This window comes from Phoxinus phoxinus (genome assembly GCF_949152265.1).
Source record: "Phoxinus phoxinus genome assembly, chromosome: 14".
NCBI classification, from domain to species: domain Eukaryota; kingdom Metazoa; phylum Chordata; class Actinopteri; order Cypriniformes; family Leuciscidae; genus Phoxinus; species Phoxinus phoxinus.
In genome coordinates, this window is record NC_136889.1 from 5,918,518 (window position 1) to 5,941,530 (window position 23,013).

General features: G+C 36.5%; 1 protein-coding gene across 1 annotated transcript in view; it reads right to left on the minus strand.

Moving 5' to 3' along the window:
* cdh23 (cadherin-related 23) overlaps window positions 1-20,454 on the minus strand; it is a 221,557-nt gene extending 201,103 nt beyond the window's left edge. Inside the window, exons 1-2 of the mRNA XM_079634138.1 lie at window positions 20,377-20,454; window positions 1,583-1,674 (exon numbers count right to left, since the gene is read on the minus strand). Coding sequence (XP_079490264.1) covers window positions 1,583-1,667 — 85 coding nt within the window. The 5' untranslated portion in view covers window positions 1,668-1,674; window positions 20,377-20,454. The remainder of the gene's footprint in view (window positions 1-1,582; window positions 1,675-20,376) is intronic.
* Window positions 20,455-23,013: the final 2,559 nt, after the last annotated feature.

Consider the following 23,013-nt stretch of genomic DNA (forward strand, 5'->3'; position numbering starts at 1 on the left):
CGGTCACTGTGAAAAAGTTTGGATAATGACAGAATTTTCTTTTTTGCTAACTATTCTTTTAAACTCTCTCTCTCTCTCTTTTGGGCGAGGAGTGTTTAACATTCAGTCCTGAGTTGTTCTGGGGTTCAGGGCTCAAACTCCCTCCCTAATTTACCTCCATTTCATTTAACCCTCAAAACCCTGAACCAATCACAGAGAGCTAATAACCATGAGAGAACAGCTCCCACAGGACCTATGAGAGACAGAGAGGAGTGAGGCAGATTAATGAAGAAAGATGGAGTGTGTAAATGATTGAGAGAGGTTCAGCAATAGGAAAGGACACAGACAGGAAGAGGAAGAAGAGGCCAGTGAATTATAAACTCCTCTGAACTGATGTTAAGTGGCAGAGACACTGTCTTGTTAAACGGGCCTCTGCAGAGCGCAGGTGTCCAACACACACACACACGAACAGTGAGGAATGATAGACAGCTGTGAGAGAACAGTGATGGAGTGAGATGTCTGAGAAAAGACAGGACATGTGGGCTGATAGAAGGACAACAGGAAGGTAATGAGTGCAGGCTGAAAAATGAGAGAAACAGATGAGAGTGACACAGAAGAGGGACCGTTGTCAGCACAATCAGAGCTTTAATCTGAAAGTCTGAGAGACACATTTGACCCGTGAGCAACAAGTTATTGGGGGACTGAAGATGGGTGGGGTGTGATGCCACTGGGCTCATGAATATTAATTAGTCACTGCAGATGTTGCTCTCTCATTAATATTCATCACCTCAGGTTTATATAAACAGGTCCCATTCTTCACCTCACACTGATTCAATGCTTCCTCGGATATTTTTACATTCAGTTTTTATAAGGAATGTCAATTTAACACATTAATTCGGTATAATTACTGATGAAAAAAGTGATTAAAAATGAACGCATCAATGCTAAATTAACAATTTAGCAGGACATGGATGTGTTCCCGAGTTCAAAGACAGCAAGATGGAGTGCAACAATCATATATCTGACAAAAACTTTAAAAAACTGAACAGGCAGAATCATACTAGAAACTAAATATGATGAGAAATACAGTAAAAAAAGTAAAATAAACAAAGTTATCTTTGTGAGGACCCGTTTTAGATCATCGGAGTGAGGACAAATAGAGTAAAATGTTTTAGCCAGTTCTCTTTCTGATACCTGTTTAAAGGACTGTTTGAGGAATCGAGGTTGCATTATATCAAAAAATGTCCCCACAAAGATGGCAATATCTGAAATCCCCATGTGGAAAACAGCTTATAAATCAAACTAATTGATGTTTTTTGAAAATGTTTTCTGTGATGGTTTAGGGATAGAATATACAGTTTGTATGGTATAAAAATCATTGTGTCTATAGAATGTCCCCATAAAACATAAAAAAAACAACGTGTGTGTACCAAGTTGATTTTTGAAAATGTTAAAATGCAGAAACTTTTCTGTAATGGTTTAGGGGTAGTGTTAGTGTAAGGCAATAGAATATACAGTTTGTACAAAATAAAAACCATTACGCCTATGGAAAATATATGTAAATATATAAAAACTAGTTTTTGTGTGTGAGTGTCATCCTTACCTTCAGAAAATGTTTGTAGCAGCAATAAGGAGAGGAGCAATTTAACCAAAGTCATCTTGCCTCCAGAACCTTCACACCACGACATCTCCAACCTGCAACACACAAACACACAGTAAGAGCACAATCACCAATGCATTCAGTGGCATCATGAAAAACAATCACGTGCTACTAGTGTTTCAGAAATAACACACTGCACTTTTGTGTACTGGTATTGTACATTAAAGCCTTCATGATTAAAACATATTTAAAATTCTGACATTAGTAGAAACAAAGCACAGCTGGTAATCGACAACTGTGAGGTGAAATCCATCTCTCTAAATAAATAATGTTCATGTTGAGAGTTGCGATGTCTCCAGGTGAACCTCATTACAAGTTCATTGCACCTGATGTAAACATGTGATATGCAAATACCATCATTGTCTGGTTCCTGATAAACTGTAACAAGCTGCATGAATCTCAGTGAAGAAAAATCTCACAGTTTGCCAATTGGTGGCTACAGAAATGGACTTTAAAGTGTCCAAATAAAAATCCCAATGCTTTCTGAAAATTCAGTGGTTGTTCAGTTTGCATCAGTTTTCAGGGATTAGACATTTAATTTTAGGTCAGTATAACATCTCAGTATATGAATATGAAGTCCAAAATCTTATACATGCATCTGAGAAGAGTTTTCAATTCTTTGACACAGTTTTGATCACAGTTTTGGTCACAGTTTTCTTTGTCATTTTTGGAATGACAACCGCATTTATTTACAGATGTGAGTCTCGAAATCTCCGGTTCAAAAAGCAACATATAGTAGCGTCTTGGATACTCTATGTATGAACGTGCAACTGGAGTCAAGCCCTTATTCTCTTAACAGTAACCATAGTGATATCAAAGTGATATCAAAGATGGCGACATCCATAAAACTGAAAAGTTTTATCACTTTTGAAACGACAAGAGTCCAATCAAGTTCACTCGTCAAATCTTCAGTATCCGAAAGCAGCTTTTATGACGTGTCATGTGACAGACAACTTTTTCGGTAATCCAGTCCGGTTCGGTTCACACAGCGCGGGTTTTCCGAGAATGCGGTTGTGAGTCCTGAAAATATACGGGTGTGAGTTTGGTTATATAATGAGGTTGTCACTCCTTTAAATAACTGTTACTGTACGGTGTGTGAACGTTAACAATAAGAACTTCTGGAGCTATTCTGGAGTTGTGTAAACGTGGCCAAAGTTTGCAAAAATTATAGTTATCATACATACAGTCATACATATATACACATACACACAAACACACACACTTAATATATTGGGTACAACGGGGCTAAATGCGCCGCAGGGAAAAGGCACCTTTGATTTGATTTTCCTCTAAACCACTAAATTGCACACAAACTTGCTGCAGCACTTTCCAAAACATCTGCTTTTCAAGATGCATGTGGAAATTTGGCTGATCCTTGACGCGATCGCGGGTAGCAGTGAAAAGTTATTGAATATATTTTGAGACAAAGGTCTTCTTAATGATTTTCAGTTTTGTTCAAGGTAATTGAAGCAACAGTTTTTCAATAACGGAAGAATACGTAAAAGTATGGTATTTGGGGCAAAAGGCACAGTAATTAACATGATAATAAATATCTGGCTGACTTTTAAATGTGTTGACATGACATGGTTAGATTCAGATGGTAAATATCATATATTAAGTTGGCTGTCAACTGATTGTTATAAAAACATATTATTTTAGCTAAAGTATTAGTATCAATAATGTGTGCCTTTTACCCCCTGCTGGTGTATACATGTATATACACATGTATGTGTGTGTGTGTGTATATATATATATACAGTATATTTATATATATCCTCACTATAGCTAGAGGGCAAAAAGTTAATTTCGTACCCAGGTGAACACCCTCTTTTGCTGGCAGCAGAGCATGAGCTAAATAACTTAATTTGAAGACAAAAGGCATCATTTGCTAGCTCATAGTGTTTCACACCCTGTTGAACATGAAAGCTGCTGTTTCAAAATGATTTTATGCCTTTGATTCTTTAGCTTTGATATACAAGCAGTATAGCAGCAGTATGAGATGTTTAAGAATTTGTACTGCATTCGAAATCTGTCTACATAATCTCAACATAATTATTTTCTCTTTTTTTTTTACCAAACTGTGCAGACCTACATTTAAACATATCAAACATTATATGCAATCTTCCTCTTAGAAGACTTTCTCCCAAATATTTTGCCAGCTAAAAGCATGTTTAGATGTACGTGAAGTCACTGAATAGACAATACTGCTTGAGGAGAGGGGTATTATATTGACAGTATTAATGATTAATAGGCATATAATTTATGCATTAAAATGAAGAATAGTTTTACACTTGCTCAAGTGAGGAGGAGGGTTTACTCAACAAGGGATTCCCACAGAGTGAAGTACTCACACACACTTGAGCTAATCGTGTGCTACTAATCATCTCATCAGCATCTCTCTCTCTCTCTCGCTCGAAAATAAATAAATGAAATAAATAAGTGTCTGAGTGAGAGAGGAGTGAAAATGATATTTACAAGGGAGCTTATGTGATGAGCGACTTAATTACAGCAACTGTAAGGTCGAAATTAATGATGTATAATCACGTTGCGTTCAACCTCAGTTTAATTAGGCTAATTACCGAGCTGGGATTGGCTGAGCTTGTTTGTTTTGCTGGTATTTACTGTTAATGCTGCAGCGTCAAAGGTGTCCGCAGGGATGGAGAAAAGATACAATCTAATTCTCTCAACATTCTAGGAAACCAATCAAATGGAAGTCTTAGGATTTAATTCCAAAATGAGAAAAGGCTCAAACAAGAATCCCATCTAGCACTGGATCTCCTGGTGGAGTGATTTGCACATTTTTGGTTATAATAGTTATAATCACTATTAATCACCAACGGCAACTGGTGTCAATATTAATGACATACATCAATATTTGTGAGAAAAACATGCCATCAAAGATAATTTAAAGACATTACAGTGTTGTATTAGACAAGTAAATCATTAACTAGACATCTCTCACCACATGAGTGTCACATGTTTAAGATTTTGTGTCAAGTAAAAGAAAAAAGGACCAAATGTGGACTCAAAAACACAAGGGTTTTTGTTCACAATAGTTGCATAATAAATGCTTAAGTCAGAAGGTGTGTGTGTGTGTGTGTGTGTGTGTGTGTGTGTGTGTGTGTGTGTGTGTGTGTGTGTGTGTGTGTGTGTGTGTGTGTGTGTGTGTTTTGGCAGAACTTGATCTACCTTCTCAGTGTCCATGATGGATTCATTATTCAGAGGATCTACCTCACCCATGGTATGTCTATCTATCTATCTATCTATCTATCTATCTATCTATCTATCTATCTATCTATATATCTATATATATATATATATATCAAATAAGTGTTTGTAAAAAGTCACTCCTCACAGTTTGAGTCTAAAATAAAAATAAAAAGTGTTTGTTCTCAGCTAAGTACATTACAGTCAAACTGGAAAAGCACACGTCTTCTGTTTGTCCCTGTAGACTCAGTAGCAGGGCACATTGTCAACAAAAATACATGAACATTGCAACAAAATGAAATGAGCAAGCTGCATATTATAATGTTTTGGTTAGCATGGCAATCCCTGGTGTGGAATTTGAGCAACAACCTTGGCAGTGAATTGCATTTCGAGAGAAACAGAAGAGACACGAAAAAGAGGAAGAGAAAGAGAGAGCGAGGGAAGGCGAAATAGTCGCATTTGTTTTCATTTGGCATCTTGCAGTTTCCTGGGTGATATAATAAAAGAGTTCCCTGGCGTCATATAGCAGCACAAACCTTCTCCGTCCACTGTGTAGCAGAGCATTCTGCCACTGGAAAAGTGCTGTCACATGGGCCCAATACAACTGCTTCTGCTGCAGGGAAATCCACACAATATATGGTGCGTATGCTTTTTCTGAATATAGGCATATGGTTTCAGAACAATGTAAAGTAAGTAATGAATGTTTAATGGATGCAATACATCTCAAACATACTAATATTCAATAAAACATGCTCATAGGATGCGGGTGCACAGCTCGAAGAAAAAATGTGTTTGTAATGAAATACTAGCTGATCTGAATACTTCCAAACATTTTACATGAATTTAACTATTAAATATACTAAACTACTGGGTTTTTTTCCCAATAATTTATTAACATTAATTGTGGAACGCCTTACCATCAGAAATTAAAAAATTGACAGAACTCAAAGTTTTTAATACACATTTAAGGCAATGGCTAAAACTGAAACAACTGTGTGAACACTGACTATACAGGATACAACACAATGCATACAAACGTAAAGATGCATATGTTAGCATGCACAAACATACCGGTATGCACACTGTGTGTTTTGTGTTGTTGTATTGTTAAATGTATCTAGACTCTGTTTTATAGTGATTTCTACATCCATTTAAGCCCATATCTTATTTTATGTATGGGATGTATTTATTGTATGTATTTTAATAGTTACACATTTTAATTCAATACTCTGTAACTTCTGTTTTAATTTTACAAGCCTAACCAGGGACAGGGGTTGCGAATTAGTCATGGCTATAAACCTGTATGCATGGCATCTACTTTGTATTTTTTTTAAAGGAATATTTTATGCATTTGTCCCTGTCAAATAAACATTAAATAAATAAATAAACAAAATGCTGTTGTTAGCATATTGTAAATATTTTGCATTTTGATTACATTTTGTAGATTTTTGGTAGTTAACTCAAATAATGAGCTAGAATACATACTAAACTAAATTAATTTCAGTGTATTCACACTAAAAATGGGAAGTAAATGAACAGACTATAAAAGTAGATAATTACAATAATTTCAACTTTTTAAATAAAGAGGAAAAAACACCATTAAATAAATAAAAAATACCTTTTATGGGGCTTTTTTCAATATGGGATGATAAATGTGAGTTTACATGTCTTTACATGAAAGTAGCTAATGATTGTGATGAATGTTATGAATATTGAGCAGTATTGTTGTTTAGGGCTGTAAAAGATTTATATTGTCAAATCATTTTTAAATCATTTCAAATCATTTAAAAAAAAACCTATGACCCGTAAATAATAAAGTAAAAGTCAATATACTTACATTTGTGCATGTAAAATAACAGAAAAGATTCAGAGCTACATTGTTTTTAGCTCATACAGAGCAGAAATAGGAAGAGCAGTATGTTAGTATTTAAACACACAGCCAGAAATAAAACTGTTAGCAGTGTGACTCAAATAAAGATTATATCGATCGACCTCGAGCTAAATCTGAGAGGGACCCTAACTTCACTCTTTTATAACTCTGACTAACACTCACTGTCATTAATAACGTATATGAATTGTTTGCTAGTTACATCATCACAGTATGTATTGTACACTTCTGACCTCTTACACACAAATCTTCAATCCCTCAAAACCCTAACAACATTTATGAATAAACAAAAATGATGAATTTGATGCAGACACGAAGCAGACCCTAATAAAAACATGACCGCAATCTGTTCTAATATGAGACAAAAAGATTAAAGAAATTTAACAAAAGCAACAACCTCAAGGCCAAAAATACTTTTCTACTTTTTTTGTTGTAAAACCACTCATGTCTGGCAACGGAAATTGAAAAAAAGGAATGTAATTCATTTTCAAGATGCTTTCAAGCAGTAAATTGGTTGATTATAGTTTGAGAGCCTTGTTTTAAAATATCAAGGGAAACTTGAAAAGAACTACCAATCAATAAAAAGGTTACTTGCCCACAGGGGTGGACTGTATAATCCCACTCAGCAAAAAATGTTTGCATTATTATTCAAACGTCCTGTAATTTTACTAATGAGAAACCTACTGGCCCCTGTGTCCACAGTTCACTCTTGATGGAGCGAACACCCATCATCACATCCTAAACTAAACTGCTCCAGCCCAGAGACACTTTATATTCCCATTTTGATTCTTATTTGATATTGCCACTGTTGTCCTTTTATTTTAATTGTTTTCATAAATCATTACTTTTGGTCAACCTTTACATCTCTCTGTGTGTTTTGCAAAATTTAACCACTAAAAAAAATTTGTAACTTGTGACTAAACCTCAGATCACCATTGGATCCTAAAACTGTCAGTCAAACCTTGTAACCCCGCCCGCCTCTATCGTGAACGAAGTGCCGCACGCGATTTGGACCATCTCTGCTTGTTTGCAATGCAAGGGTTATAAAGAACTGGTTCTTTGAATAAATACAGCGTTTTATTTACTCAAGTAACACTATATGTAAAGGCTAATGTTTTATTTATTTGAGGAGCGGAGAAGAGTGTCTAGTCTAACATTTGTCGTCAAGTCATATAGCCAGTACTGTCTTAAATAGCCTGTATGAAGCATTTCGTCATCAATAACATGAGATTTTGGACAAATGACAGAAAAAAACTGAGCGCCCACATAGCTACAGTAAACTTTATGGACAGGTTTCTGAAAAGTAGCGTTTTTGGAGATACAAGGTTTCCGCCTGACTTTCCACACACCCTTTTAAGGACTAAAGGAACGCATATGTAATTTCTTTGATGATAAAACACTTTCTTCTATCTCAGCTTAATATGCAAAGATAACTACCATATAAGATTTGACAATCTATTTGTCATGCTGCTAACTAGTTGTGATGCTGTGCACATCCTAATGCAGGTACTGTGACATGAAACACAACTTACACTTCAGTAAACAAACTGAGTAAATGAGCCAAAATGTGCTGATGGAATTATGGGAGTTTGCCGCATCAGCCCTGTAATGTCATGTGAGTGTCATCAGCTTGCATTTGACACTGATCTCAATGGACTCAAAATGGGTTGCACTACATGCCACTTGACTTCGACTGAAGGGGAAGTTTACTAAGAATTACAGTAATTATCCCCGCTGATAGTGTCGTTTATTTGCATGTGCTTTGAGTTGTTTTAGCGCCCAATTCAAAATGAATTATGCAAATCAGATAATGGGGCAAACATGGCCACAGCATTGGGGCTGTTTGCGCAATCTGATCATAATTTGCACGGGTCAATAGACTTTTTTTCCTCAATGTCAGTACTTTTTTGTTACCTGTCTCACACCACACACACAATCGATCTGGCTACAATTACCGCTGCCATGCCCATGATCACTACAAAACTCAACTCTTTTTTACCACCTACTTTTCAGGGGTGTTAATAGAACCAAGTTAGGGGTCCTTATGTTTAGGAACCCAGCACAATCTATGGGTGTTTCTCAAAACAAGAATGCAAAGAACAGACTTGTGTTCTTGGGGAGAATGCTCTTGCTAGTTGTTCTTGGAAGAATGAACTCACAAGGTGACGAGCACACAGAACGCTGCTGACAGTTTGAGACGATGTGTTCTGATGCTGGTATTGCGCAATAATACCCCCACTCAGACGCGGTCTGCAGTACCCAAACATAACGAGAATTATTGACGATAACAGCCAGGCTTTATCACCCAAGCCTACCCTCAGCTCAAGGGATTACTCTATAACTGTACACTACAATGTAATGTATATTCATAACAAAGCAACGCCTGTCTCCTTTCATTCTGCTTCTGTTGTTTGTTTGTGTACATCACTAGCCAACGGCGGGAAAAAACGCCGGTAAAAGGCAATGGTCTCTTGACTGTGGGGTAAAACGAATCTGTGAGCAGACTGGCTGGTTGGCTCGCTAGCTAACTTAACACCCGCAGGCGCTTATGGAGATTCACACTTCCGAAAACGTTTGAGCACATTTTTGATTCGGCATAAATTTTCGTAAAAATGCCAATATTTGAAATCTACACAGTTGATTTAGAGAATTTAGTGATGGAAAAAGCGTACGAAATTGTAGAAAAACGACTTTCTGTATTGACCTGCTTCTCCTTCCTCAAAATCCGAAATGAATGCTGGGATATTTCTGCCGTCAAGTTCACACAAGTTACCAACCGATGCATCCTCAGTAAAATGGACGTGTCAAGAACACTTCCGGGATTTTTAACCGTTCTTGCCAAAATGCAAACTTGTGTATTGGGACAGTACTTGGGCCACAAAAGATGACGTTTCACAAGAACACAAGTACAGACAAGAACACAGATTGAGAAAGGCCCTATAACAAGTATCATTAAGATTGAAAGCATTTATAATTAAAAGATGCAGGTTTTTTCATTGAACTTGAAGTATGGTGCAACTGTTAAGTAAATTTGCCTGTGTATCTCAGAATTGTGACAAATGATTTACAATGGAAATCTTGATATTTTACTAGACTTTAAAAGACTTCAACATAATATACACTACTATTCAAAAGTTTGGGGTCAGTAAAAAAAAAAGGTTTTAGAAAGAAAACTCTTATGTTCAGCAAGGCTGCATTTATTTGACCAAAAATACATTATTAGTGTGGAAAATAGATTTTATAGATAATAGATTTTAAAATGCAATTTATTCCTGTCAATTCCTGTGTTTTTTTATGCCAAAAATAACCTAAAAAGGGATGTTTTAGCTTGAATAATAAACAGGATATGAAATATGCATGCAAGTGCTTTAAAAAAAACAAATCAATCCTCACATTATAAAATGCCAGCTTTCCAAAGCAACCTTGTCACAAGGACGAAGAAGAAGATGGAGAGTTTAAAAAGGTTTCTATAAACAAAATGGCTCAATGAAAACAAACTCAGGTAATCTACAACAATGAAGAGAAAGTAACAGCGTGTGTAACATGTACACATAAACAACAACCAACAACGTAGAGTGAAGATGAAGAACTGAAATACACAGTGATAATGAGGAGATGGCGAACAGGTGTGATGATCTAATGAGTGTCCATGACAACTGATGAGTGGCGGGAAAATCGAACAGGAACACATGCGATGAAGAAAAACAAACTGAAAGTCCATGAAAGTGAAACTAAAGATGAATGTGACAAACATAATTAACTTTCTTTAGCATTTTTCTAACATAAAGTATGTTGACTTGAGAGAGTGACATTCATTTGAAATTCCTGACGTGTTGCGCAACACCCATAAAAATCAAAAAGTGACTGCATGAATTATTACGACCTGTATCTTTGCAGGAAATTTGACTTTCCACAGCACCATTTGGATTATTGGCACATAATAGCAGTTTAATCAGTCATTGTTCACAATTAAAGGTACAATAAAGACCTTGATAACCCAACAAAGCCATCTGCTGACTGTAATACGACTACTACATCAATTAACAGAGTAAACAACACTATCAAAGTACAATGGGTTATAATTCTTGATGATAGCGGTTGACGGCTGTTTGCGGTAAATGTATAGGAAGTTATGATGAGTTCTCTCAAAGCCGGTAGAGTGGGTGAGATAAAAATGCATCCACCGTATCCTTTCCTCACAATGGATTTCAGTGAGATTATGTGTGACAGGACTTAACCTCACAGAGTAAAACACTTCACTTTGTTCTCCTCTGCCCCATCGCTAAGATCATTGTAAGCTTGAGTCTTCATTGAGTCGCTGGTTCCACATAAGTGACCAACCTCTCATGATCTTATTATCCTGCTGTCTGCACAGGCTAATTATTTTGTGTGTCCTTTTTCCACTGTATAATGGGATATTTCTTCTCATTCACTTCTAATGATCAGTATCATAGGGTTGAATTAAGTGCTGTAGGTAATCACAGCCTTGCATTCAGTATCGCTCGACTGCAAATATTGCTTTTATACAACAAGAAGTTAATATTGACTAACCTGTTTTATAAACAATATGGCATCCGTATGCTTGCTTTAGAAAAGTCGATCTCTAAAAATATTGGTTATGCTAACATGCACTTTTGTAATGCCATTAAGCCAGATCAGTGATTATGTTGGAGGTCAGGCGAAATACTGTGATTATGTTAATGTGATTGTGCTCAATTAACAATCGCAGTAAAATTATGTGGAGTACTGCCATTTTAACTGTACTGTATGGTCTTGTATACATTCACACTTCTTTCTGTTCACATCATGGCAGACCGATGATGTGTGACGCTCTGTAAATATGTAAATATGGTGGAATAGAAAAGGACACATTTTACTCTTACTCATGCTTAAGCTTCATGTGACAGACATTGTGCGTTTTACACTGTATAAATTAGAGTATGTTTTACATGAAAAAAAACTAGACTATTTCAGTCTTTCTACTTCAAGATTTCACATTAAATTCAATGTGCTACTTGTCGTTTCTTTGTAATCATTTGTGAAATTTCTAGCAATTTCTGAGTGAAAATTGTTACAAAAATTTTTGCACCAGTTTATTTTAAACACCCCAAAATTGACATATTTGATGTACACTACCATTCAAAAGTTTGTGCTCAGTAAGATTTATCTTTTAAAGAAATTAATAATTTTATTCAACAAGGATGCATTAAAGGACAATTCTGGTGAAAAATGAACCTAGGGGTAATTAACACATCATGGTTACCGAGTCGATCGTTCTCTGGGATGGGTTTTCATGATAATCGAATGTAAAGAGATTTATCTCTAAAAACAGATTAGCTTACTAGTCAAGCCACGAACGCCGTGCTACGTTAGATTTCACCATGAGATTTCACAAACGTAATTCCTATCGACCAGCTCACTTTAGCAAGGCGTTCGTGGGTTGACTGGTCGAGACTGTTTTCCAAGATGGCTCCTGCCAGTATACGCGTAATGTATGTCTTTATAAAGTATCTTCTTATTAAACTGTCTGTACACTTACAAAGTTCTCAATGCTTCGGTTTGCATGTAGGGACCCTCATTATGCTACCGTGTTAGTGTGGGGCTATTTTGAGCCTTGTTAGTGGTATTAACTAGCGATTTACTTTTACCTATTATATGCCCCATATACTAGCGTTATAAGCTAATCTGTTTTTAGAGATAAAACTCTTTACATTCGATTATCATGAAAACGCATCCCAGAGAACGATCGCCTCGGTAACCATGTGTTAATTACCCCTAGGTTCATTTTTCACCGGAATTGTCCTTTAAATTGATCAAAAGTGACATTAAAAACATTTATTAAAAATGTCTATTTAAAATAAATGCAGGTTTTTTTTAAACTATCTATTCATCAAAGGATCTGTTTACACTTGGTCACTTCATGCGTTTTCTTTTCATTGATCGGATAGCTATCGGATTGTGAAAATACCAGGGCTGTGTCTGAAATCGCCCCCTAAACCCTTAAATGGGACACTATTTAAGGGGACAGCCATTTGGTAAACATTTTAAACAGGCAAATAAAAACTACAACAACAAAGAGATGTTACATTTGCAACTGAACGTTCTGTGTTGTGGGTAGTAGTAAAAGCACATTTCTTAGCGAATAATTTGAAATATTAGCAAGAAACATGTACATGGGATTGCAGATGTACACCAATAGTTTGATTGCAGTCAATAATCAGAATAAGGAATTTATATGACATGCAGAAATCTTTTCAATCCTGTTTAGATGCATTATCCGCTAGGAGTTGTGTTTTTATGCTTTAAAATAGGAAGCTTTCCAGTTCATCACGCATACAGACCAGTTTGTTGGTCTCCCTCATTTTATAGAAGCAAGCAACCCTTCTGGAGAGCTCAGGAAACAAAGTTTATGCTTATAGCTTTATACGACATAGACATAATGTGTTTTATTGGCGCTCAGAAACATGGACTTCTGTTCCGCCATGCTTTCAAAACCGATAATGAGCGCTAAACCTCCTCCATATGCAGCACATGCACACCTGTGTCAGAGTGGAAAAAATACGATTAAACCGTATACATGCGATTAAACTCCACATATTAGACTGTGATTATGGTTACTGTAATTATGAGCATAATCACATTAACATAATCACAGTATTCAGTGTACATGAGCTCCAACTTAATCTCATTATATGTAAACGCAGCCCGCAAGTGTGTGAATGAATGTGCTGCATTTAGTTATTCGATTGTGCGTGTGTGTGTGTGTGTGTGTGTGTGTGTGTGTGTGTGTGTGTGTGTGTGTGTGTGTGTGTCTGTCTGTGTGTACTAAACAGGCATACTGTCCACTTGCAATACAGTAAAAGCAGCAGGATACTGCAAGACAAACACACACACCTTCCTCACCTGCAGCCTCAAAGCTAAGTCTGAAACAGTGGCATCACGTAGCTGAGCATGACTACATGTGTGTGTTAGCGTCTTGTTTTGTTTGGTGAATAATGTGTTTGTGCATGTGTGAGTATTTGGCGACCTGTAGAGACGGTAATTACTGCGACAGGATGGGGCCCTAGCGAGACGCTGTGCTGCGGTTTATCCCGTCACTATCGCTCAAGCACGTCTTCTCCTCCAGTCACAACCGTGTGAGGTCTCTCCTTTCCCAGCTCGCCACTCTTTTTGTTCTTACAACTTTTTTTTTATTTCTCTTTCTCTAACTGCAGAACTAAATGAATTAGTCTCCTGTAGAGTGAGAGAGTGGAGCAGGCTAGCGTGTACGTCTCAGGCTGAAATCCACCGCTGATATGCTAAGTGTGAGTGGCATCACTTCCCAGCGATCCATCCTTGAAAAATACCAAGAAAATACGACTTTAAACTTGAATTTGTGAAAAGAAGTTAGAGGTGAGGGGTTGCAAAATAAGGCCTTGTCCACACGAACACGGGTACTTTTATAACCGTGACTTTTTGTACGCGGTTCGCCCGTTCGTCCACACGGAAACGCAGTATCAGGTCACTGAAACCGAACATTTTTGAAAACCCCTGACAGGGTGAGGATTTTCAGAAACGCCGGTTGCAATGTTGTCGTGTAGACAGTAAAACCGGAGTTTTTGCCTTGAACGTCAAAGTGTGCGCCGTTATCTGCTGTGTTTGACATCAGATTGTGCGCCGCTGACGGCTTCTGATTGGCCAACGTGGCTTTACGGTTAGGGTTATATCGCCGCCTGCTGGTGTGGAATGCTCTTGACGGCGCTTGATAGCGTGTTTTTGCGTTTTCATGTAGACGGAGATTTTTTCAAAAACGCAAGAGGAAAAACTCCGGTTATAAAAATACCCGTGTCCGTGTGGACATGGCCTAAGAGGGACTGATAATGTTAGCCAAAACAAAGTAGATTTTGATTAAAACTATCAAGACCAATAATTTTCTTCAGAATAACTGACTAATCATGACCACAAAGGTATACATAGAAAGTAAATAGGATCAATTTTGATTTCCTTTTTATTTTAAAACCTTTCTTGTATGATTGCCTGCTACATTTTCCATTCTTTGGTACACACTGGGGGACGTTGAGGTCTTATTTTAGCTTTTTTTATTACTTTTTTATACATACACTACCATTCAAAGGTTAAAAAACTTATTTTAAATGAAATATTTCACACCATTTCTGTTTTTACTGCATCAAATAAATGCAGCCTTGGTAAGATTTTTTTCTCCCCAATGAACTGCATCATGACCAAGGAGAATCATTCACATTGCCTACACAGTGAGATTCTAATTATCGATCTTAGTTCAATTTAAAAAAGAAAATAAATCCTATGAAAGTTTGACTTTTTTAATAAAAGTGGTACCCACAATTAAAAAAAATAGCACACTCAGAAACCTAATGGTTCATGTGTAAAAAGATACGTGCGAGTCTGAATTGCAACAGATCAAACTCAACAAAGAGAGAGAAAAGTGAGATTTGTGGGGTCTGAGAACATTGAGTTTTGAGTATTAAATGGTTTGTGCAGACTAATATGTTCAACATGTATCAGTGCTGTGCGCTGACTTTGACTTTATGTGCAGCAAAACTTCGAGGCAGGCGAGACAAGCTCACTGCGCCGACAAAATGCCTAAATCAATAACCTGTCAGACGAGAGGAGAGCTGGAGAAGGACTGATATTCTCTCTCTTGCTCTCTGTGCCTCTATCTTTTCTTTTCTGCCTCATCCCTCTCTCCACAGAGAGTTTGTTATAGGCTTCCTCTATTATTGCATTGCAAAACAAACTGTCAGAATTCTCAGAGAGATAGAGAGAAAGAGGGGGCAGCTGTTGTGTTGTGGAGAGGTCCACTACTACAATAAACCCATCAGACGGGGAAACTTGCAGCTTTTCTGACAGCATACATGTGAAACAATACAAAGATGTAGAATAAAACATCTTTACTTCCAGCATCACATGCTCTGTTGTTCATCAGAAGTAAATGTTCTGTAGGTGAATGCAGTGTCCTCTGCTATTGGCGAGTCAAACAGATGTTCCCGCCCAAATCTCACACGATTGATTAAGACTGATCAATAATTTGAAAGTGAACAAATCCTCAATCTGAAGGACTTGAACAAATTGGAACATTTGTGAACGATCTCAACACAATTGTATTTTGCAGTCTGCTTTTAGTAGTACCATTAAGATGTTTTGTATAGTGTGACATTTTTACAACAATAAAATTGACGTATAACCATTCACCAGTTGTATCTTTAATGTCTGGTCTACTGATAAAATGTTAAATAATAAAATGTCAAAATAATAACTAATATTATTATTTTTTGTTGCTATTATTATAAAAATATTCATAATGCATATTATGTTTTATTGTTGCAGTGTAATGAGTCTGCAGTTTTTTAAAACAATTAAAAACCAGTGTGCATATTGGTTAATTGACACGTAAACATAAAACTAATAATAATCAACAATAATACAGGTCAAACTAATATTAAGCACACTCTATTCTCATTACTATAATGAAAAAAAACACTTCCACTGATATATTACTTACTGTAAACTGTTAAGAAATAAACATCATGGTATTATTTTGTTTAACAGACTTATTTATTCTGATTTAAATAAATACCACTGCATTACAGTAATGAGAATTTAATGAGAATCACAAAAAGTGCTAAAATATCATGAATATAACGTTATGGAGAAAACATTAATTTCATAAAATATACAGTATATAGCCTACTTCATTTAAATGTGACCCGAAGATGCTTTGTCTCATTTTTTCCCTTTATTAGAGGATTATAAACAGTGGAATTTTAATAAAAGATCCACAAAAAAAATGAGTTGACTGTTGTTTGTGTACACACACACAGACACACATTCCCAAGGCTGCATTCTGTACATAAATACCAACAACAAGGATTTGTCACGCTGTAAAGCTAACACTGAATGGGGTATTATGACCGGCCTCCGTCAGATTATTTATGAGAGGGGCTGTAATTGAACACTGCAAATCCTACAGCTTTGAGTTATGGATGAACAGGAGAGGGCGTTCGCAAGTGTACTCCATATGCTCCTCTCTCGCGCGCGCGCACGCTCTTCACAAACTTTACAGATTCATACCTGCTTATTTACACAGTACAACAAAATACACACAAATGTGACACTTGTAGTCGAAATCTGATATGTAACACCACAGATGAGGTGATTACTTGCCATTATACAGTACTGAATCATTTTAATCATTCTGGGTAAATAAAAAGAAAATAAGGGAACGCATGTTTTGCTAGGCTTAGGCTATAACAATTGATCCGCTTGTGTTGAATTTACCAAGATGATCCGTTCATTCTGTATGAGCCAAAGGCCTTTATAGAGATAATACACTTTGTAAGGACTTTGAGAATAGAAATGCACAATTCAATCAAAAAAATATAATATTCACAAAATACTAAAGAGCTGGTTCTACAAAAAAAAAAAATATCTCAATGTCACATACTGTGTATGTAATGCCTGTTTAAAAATGCATTGCCTTGAGTCAATGAGAATGGAATGTGCTTAATATTCGTTTTGCGAACTGGATTAACTAAAAATAAAAAAATCTTCCAATTAATTCATGAATCAAGGTGAACTAGGGTGGATATTAAGATTTTTACTAAAACTTTGGTTTATTTCTCACACAAAACTATTCAGAAGACTTGTAATAGTGCTCAAGTCATATGGATCATTTTTATGATACAGCCCTTGCCTTTATTTACAATTATATTGAAAAAGTGCTCAAAACATTCTTCATAAATTCATTTTTATGTTACACAGACTGGTTTGGAACAACATAAGCATGAGTAAATAATGACAGATTTATCACTGTTGGGGTGAACTGAACCCAGCTCTGAAGTCTGTTACATCATAAAGCACACGAGCAACCATTAGCTCACCCTCTCTGACCGAACAAACAGCTTGTTCTTACGAGCATCATGTCACAGTCACATCTGTGCTCAATTAAAATCGCAATCCCTCATAATGGCAAAAGGTGTTCAGCTCCAAAACTGTATTTGGAAATTATCAGTGAGGTCAAAAATATAAAGAAGGATGTAATCCTTAGCTTAATACTATTTAACTCTGTGCACATATACTGTGAAGATTATCAGCCTGGCCAAAATATCAGTTCATCCCTACTGTGCAGTGTGCAGTATGCTATTCAATTCTGAATGCAGAATATGCATATTGCTTGATGGGAGGGTCCTGTCCAAAATTCACTCTCCTCTCCTTCTGCACCCCTCATCTTCTTTATTCTGTCCCTGTGACCTCTCTACGTTCTGCCTGACTGACCCTCCTGATTTAATGACCTCGCACAGACGGGACACTCAGATAGAATGGGTGAGAAAGAGAAACGAGAAAGCGAATGGGAGCCAAAAGCTAAAACCAGCGGAGTGGGATTCATTGATCAGAATTCTCCCATTTTATCCCTCAGATTCATCTTTTATTTTCTTCACCTGTTCGTCACTGTATCTGCAATTCATTCCCCTCTCCTTCTCTGTTGTTACAGCCATTCATTTCGGCCTGTCACTCAAAATACCTGTCCCATCGCAAGCCTTCATTTCAAATGATCATCCTTCTCTCCCTCTCTCTTTCTCTGTACTCGTTTTCAGAGTGGATTTGAAAGGAGTGACAGACATGCCGAGTGAGAAAGCGTGGCAGAGGAGCCAGAAGATTCTATATCAAGCAGAAACACTTGTGCACGCACACAAACATACCTCCGCCAAGCATTCATCATTTTTTATTATTCTAACAAAGCTAATGCAACCAAAGTCCTGATGATGTCACGCTGATGTATAAACTGACGTTCTCTCCTCACAAACTCATCAAGAATTCAGACCAGCCATAATACCTTCATAACACTTCAACCCAAATCATTTTAGCCTAAATTCGTCATTGTTTTGTAGCCATAATATATAAAAAGGTAAATGGCTCGGTTTCAAAAGCTGAGCTGTCTGGCTGTCTACTCCCTACATAGGCAGCTGCCTTCATGAACATTTCATTTTCAATATTGAGTTTGCAAATTTGACAAGCCAATGACACAATATTTTATTTATTAACCATAAAAAATATATAGCACAACAAATATTCGGTAAAATATTACATTTTTCATTTAATAAACTATTTCACACACACACACATATGGAGAAAATTTCACTGATACATTGTGGGATTACTTTCTTAGCACAGGATGCACACACACACATGGAGAAAATTTCACTGATACATTGTGGGATTGCTGTCTTAGCACAGGATGCATTCAATGGTGCTAAAATGCCCAAAAAAGGTTATCAACCTTTTGAAAAGCCTTTATCTTGAGTGCACGGTGCACCTACTGTAGGATGCTTTAAAATGCAGCTCATACGTTTTGGAACAGAGCTCATGCCATTGCCTTTTATATGAAAGTTGTTCCAATGTTCCCAAACTGATCAACAGTTGAGAGGCAAGTCCTAAAACTGAAGAATTGGAGAACTAATCAAGTAAGGGATAATGTACATCCAGCTGGTGGTTCTCTCAAAATGAGATGAAAGGGTGATGAGGACTTCGACGCGAATCGGTAGCTGTGTGTATCTCATTATCATAAAAAGAGTTTTAATACTTTATTAGCTCACCAAATAAAAAACTTCCGTGAAGAAAAAACATAGGTGTATAGCACTGCTGACTTCAGTAACCCGGATGAGCCTGCGTTATCTGTTTTGAGCGGTTTTTATCTGGGAATAACTTACCGCTGGGTGGTGCTATTGACCAATCAGAATCAAGTATTCCACAGAGCCACGTAATAATAATCAATAAGTCCTTGTAATCAAATAAGTCAACTGAGTTCACCCAAACTAAAAGGTGAACAATCTCAAATGTAATGAGGTACAGTATCTCATCACAGCTCAAAGCGGTTTATTTATAACCTTGTATGAAAGGCAAAAAAGACAACTTCATAATACACTTCATAATATCAGACCCTCATTGGGGGGGGGGGGATTGAAACAAGCAGATTGATACAAGCCATTGGGATTGGATCACAGAGCGCTTATGCATGCACAGGTGATCAGATCAGCTATCCAGCTGGAAGTCTATATGCATGCTGATATAACATCACAAATTCCCCTCCTGCCACCACACAACATTATAAACTCGTATAGTGTCACTAATGCTATGCCAGCCATTCCTCTTTCATCAGTGTCACCATCAGTCATAATAACATTAAATGCGCTTATCAATTGACACGCTGTTTTATTTGGTTCTTCAATAAGTTTCCGGGGGTGAAACCCCTCACGAGCTTCTCGTGCGCTCATGGCAACCCGCTAGTTCACACTCGTGTGCTCGCATGACATATGAATAAATAACGACACGCGCAGCAGGCGCGTGCACCGCTACCCGATACGCGCAACACTTACCCAAAAAACTAATAAACATTCAAAGGTTTTTTTTTTAACTTAAAAGATAATAAAACACTGAAATATTATAGAACACAACATATAAAAATTGAATGGCCAACTGAAAGCATTGGTTGCTTCATTGTTGTCTAATTTTCTAACATGTCCAAGTGATAGCCTACTGAAGTAATGTCATCAATAAAAGTAGTAGGGGTTGTAGCCTAGACTTGTCAGCAGTTTTCCAGAGTAAGTCAGAGAGTCAGCGCTCTTACCTGCTTCCTCCTCCTGATCAGTCCGGCCCGTGCGCTCTCGACAACCGACCGACCGACCGAGCGAGCGCTGATCCTGATGCTGAGAGAGTGCTGATGCTCCGCGCGCTCACCCTTCCTGCGCTCGCTCGCTCGCTCTCTCTCTCTCTCTCTCTCAGAGTCTCTCTCTCTCTCTCGCATCATCATGTTGCGGTTTCAAGTTTAAAACAAGTTGAATCCTGCATGACTGAGCAGCATCGTCGAGTGTCATTTGTCATCTATAAATAAAGCTTGCAAGAAATGTCATTTTGCACATCACTGCATTTCAACAGTAAAATAATCATACATCTCTTATCATATAAATTACATCAATCCGTGTTTTTGTTTTATTTCTTGATTAAACAAATTTAATATATAATATAATCATAAAATAGGCTATATAATATATAGGCTAAGGCTATTATATAACCATATAATATAAGTGTATTATAATAATAATACAGTTATATTAATATATATTATATAATAATCAGGTAATATAATTGATTAAACAAATGTAATAATATAATCCAATGCTGCTTTGTAAAAAAAAAAAAAAGTTTGTGTACATCTTGATATTATATTATATTATTATTATATTATATTATAACCACCAGCAGGGTGAGAATTATTCAATGACTTTCAGAAGGGACGACTGATTTATAAAAGAAATTACCGGCGAACTGTGAATTGTATCAATGTGATTAATGCATAAATTCATGTATTTGTGATGTGCAAAATTATAATGAAGTAATAAACAATGACAGTACTAATACATGTTTATACAGTCCAATGCTGATAATGGAAAGCGCTGAGTGGCAAAACTCCTCCAAACCCCTCGATAATTCACACTCTGCTAGAACGGCAAATGGGCACCCTTCTGTCATTATATATTATATTATATTATATTATTATATATAGTCTATGATAGTAATTCAACAGAACACAAAACTTACAGTTTGGGTCATATTACGGTTTTTGAGTGACATGTTTATCGGATCAGCAAGAAAAAAAATACTAAGAAATACAATATATCAAAGTTGCAAATAAAGTAAGGTATACAGGTATAGAAATATAATAATTAGGCCTAACTGTAAAATAACACTATAATGCTCACTGTATTAAATATTATTTTGTAAGCTATATTTTGTTGTTTCATGAACATTTATGACAGCGGCAGGTATTTATAGGCTGCTGTCACTTTAAGACCTATGGCACATATCCAATATAATGATAGAAATTCAAACGAATTAAGACAAAAACCGACTGTTTACGAGAATACCTCCCGAGACAGGTATTTTCACATAGTGCTACTTGTTTTGTGTGTTTGTGTCCGTTCAAGCGCATAGAGATGGGAAAGGAAACAATTTGTTGTTTCCAAATTGGTTCTTCTTTCTCATCTCCTTGCATTGGAATGGTTTAAAATCGATTGAATGTGTAAATTCAAGGGACTTTCGGATGCCTGCTTTCTATTTTTTTGCTGCCATCATGTGGATTTCAGCACATTAACGTAACTGGGAAGTTGTATCATTTTAGTAACGTTAACGTTAGCAGCTACTCACCCTTATTTCAGAAGGCTTCTTCTGAGAATTAATTTAGCCCAGAAAAGTGGATGATTCATACTACCAAGCTACGAAAAAGTCACCCACAAAAAGCAGTCTGCAATGTGTGAGGGCACAAATCAAAATTAAAACGATTTTTCATATTTGTTCGCATTGTTCAGTTAAACCTATGAGTTAAACTCGCTTTTGTTCTTCGTCTTCTGGCAGGTTGACGTCAATTAAAAATGGCGCCTTTTTGTTTGCTTCATATTGAAACCAAACGTTCTCAACCGATTGTCATGTGTCATGTGACCGTTCGCGACGCTGCAAGTAGTAGCCTACAACAAATCCTCATAAAATGAAATAATTTGGGTTTTATTCTTACGCAATTTAGTTACAGACTACATTTAATAGTCTATATCGTATAGTAAACCTATATTTTATTATACTTTTACTGTGTTTTTTATATTTTACATATTAAATTGCATCCGCTGGTTGATTTGTAACACCAATCTAAAGGTTAAAAATTCAAACCTCAGAAGAGTGATTTATGAGGTGAAGAGGTACCACCAGAGATGGTATTAAAGCGGCTTTAGTACCAAACTGAACAAGACAGGGTTTTTTTTTTTTTTTTTTTCTGAACAAGACAGGTTGCCTCAGAATTACACTGGCTCGGAGTTTTAGTGTGCTTGTTTGACACTCTACTTCCCTCTGCTGGACATGCTTTTAAATTAACGGAAAGTACTTGGACGAGCAACAAAAAAAAAAAAAAAAAAAAAAAAAAGACTATCAGGTAAATACAAATATTTGTATTCCAAAGAGAGAAACTCTTTAATGCCGTCTGAAACATCAGACGGCATTAAAATGTTTATTTGACATGAGTTCAATATTGTGAATGCTTGCTGCTTAGAACTAGCCTATTATTTTCGTCTGGCAGACAATCATTGTTATAATTTGTGTAGCCTATACCATTTTTAGCTATAGAATGTTGGCCAGAACGTCAGGCTGATTCCGCTATGTTATTACTAATAAAATATATAATATATTATAATATATATGACATCATAATATATGACATTTA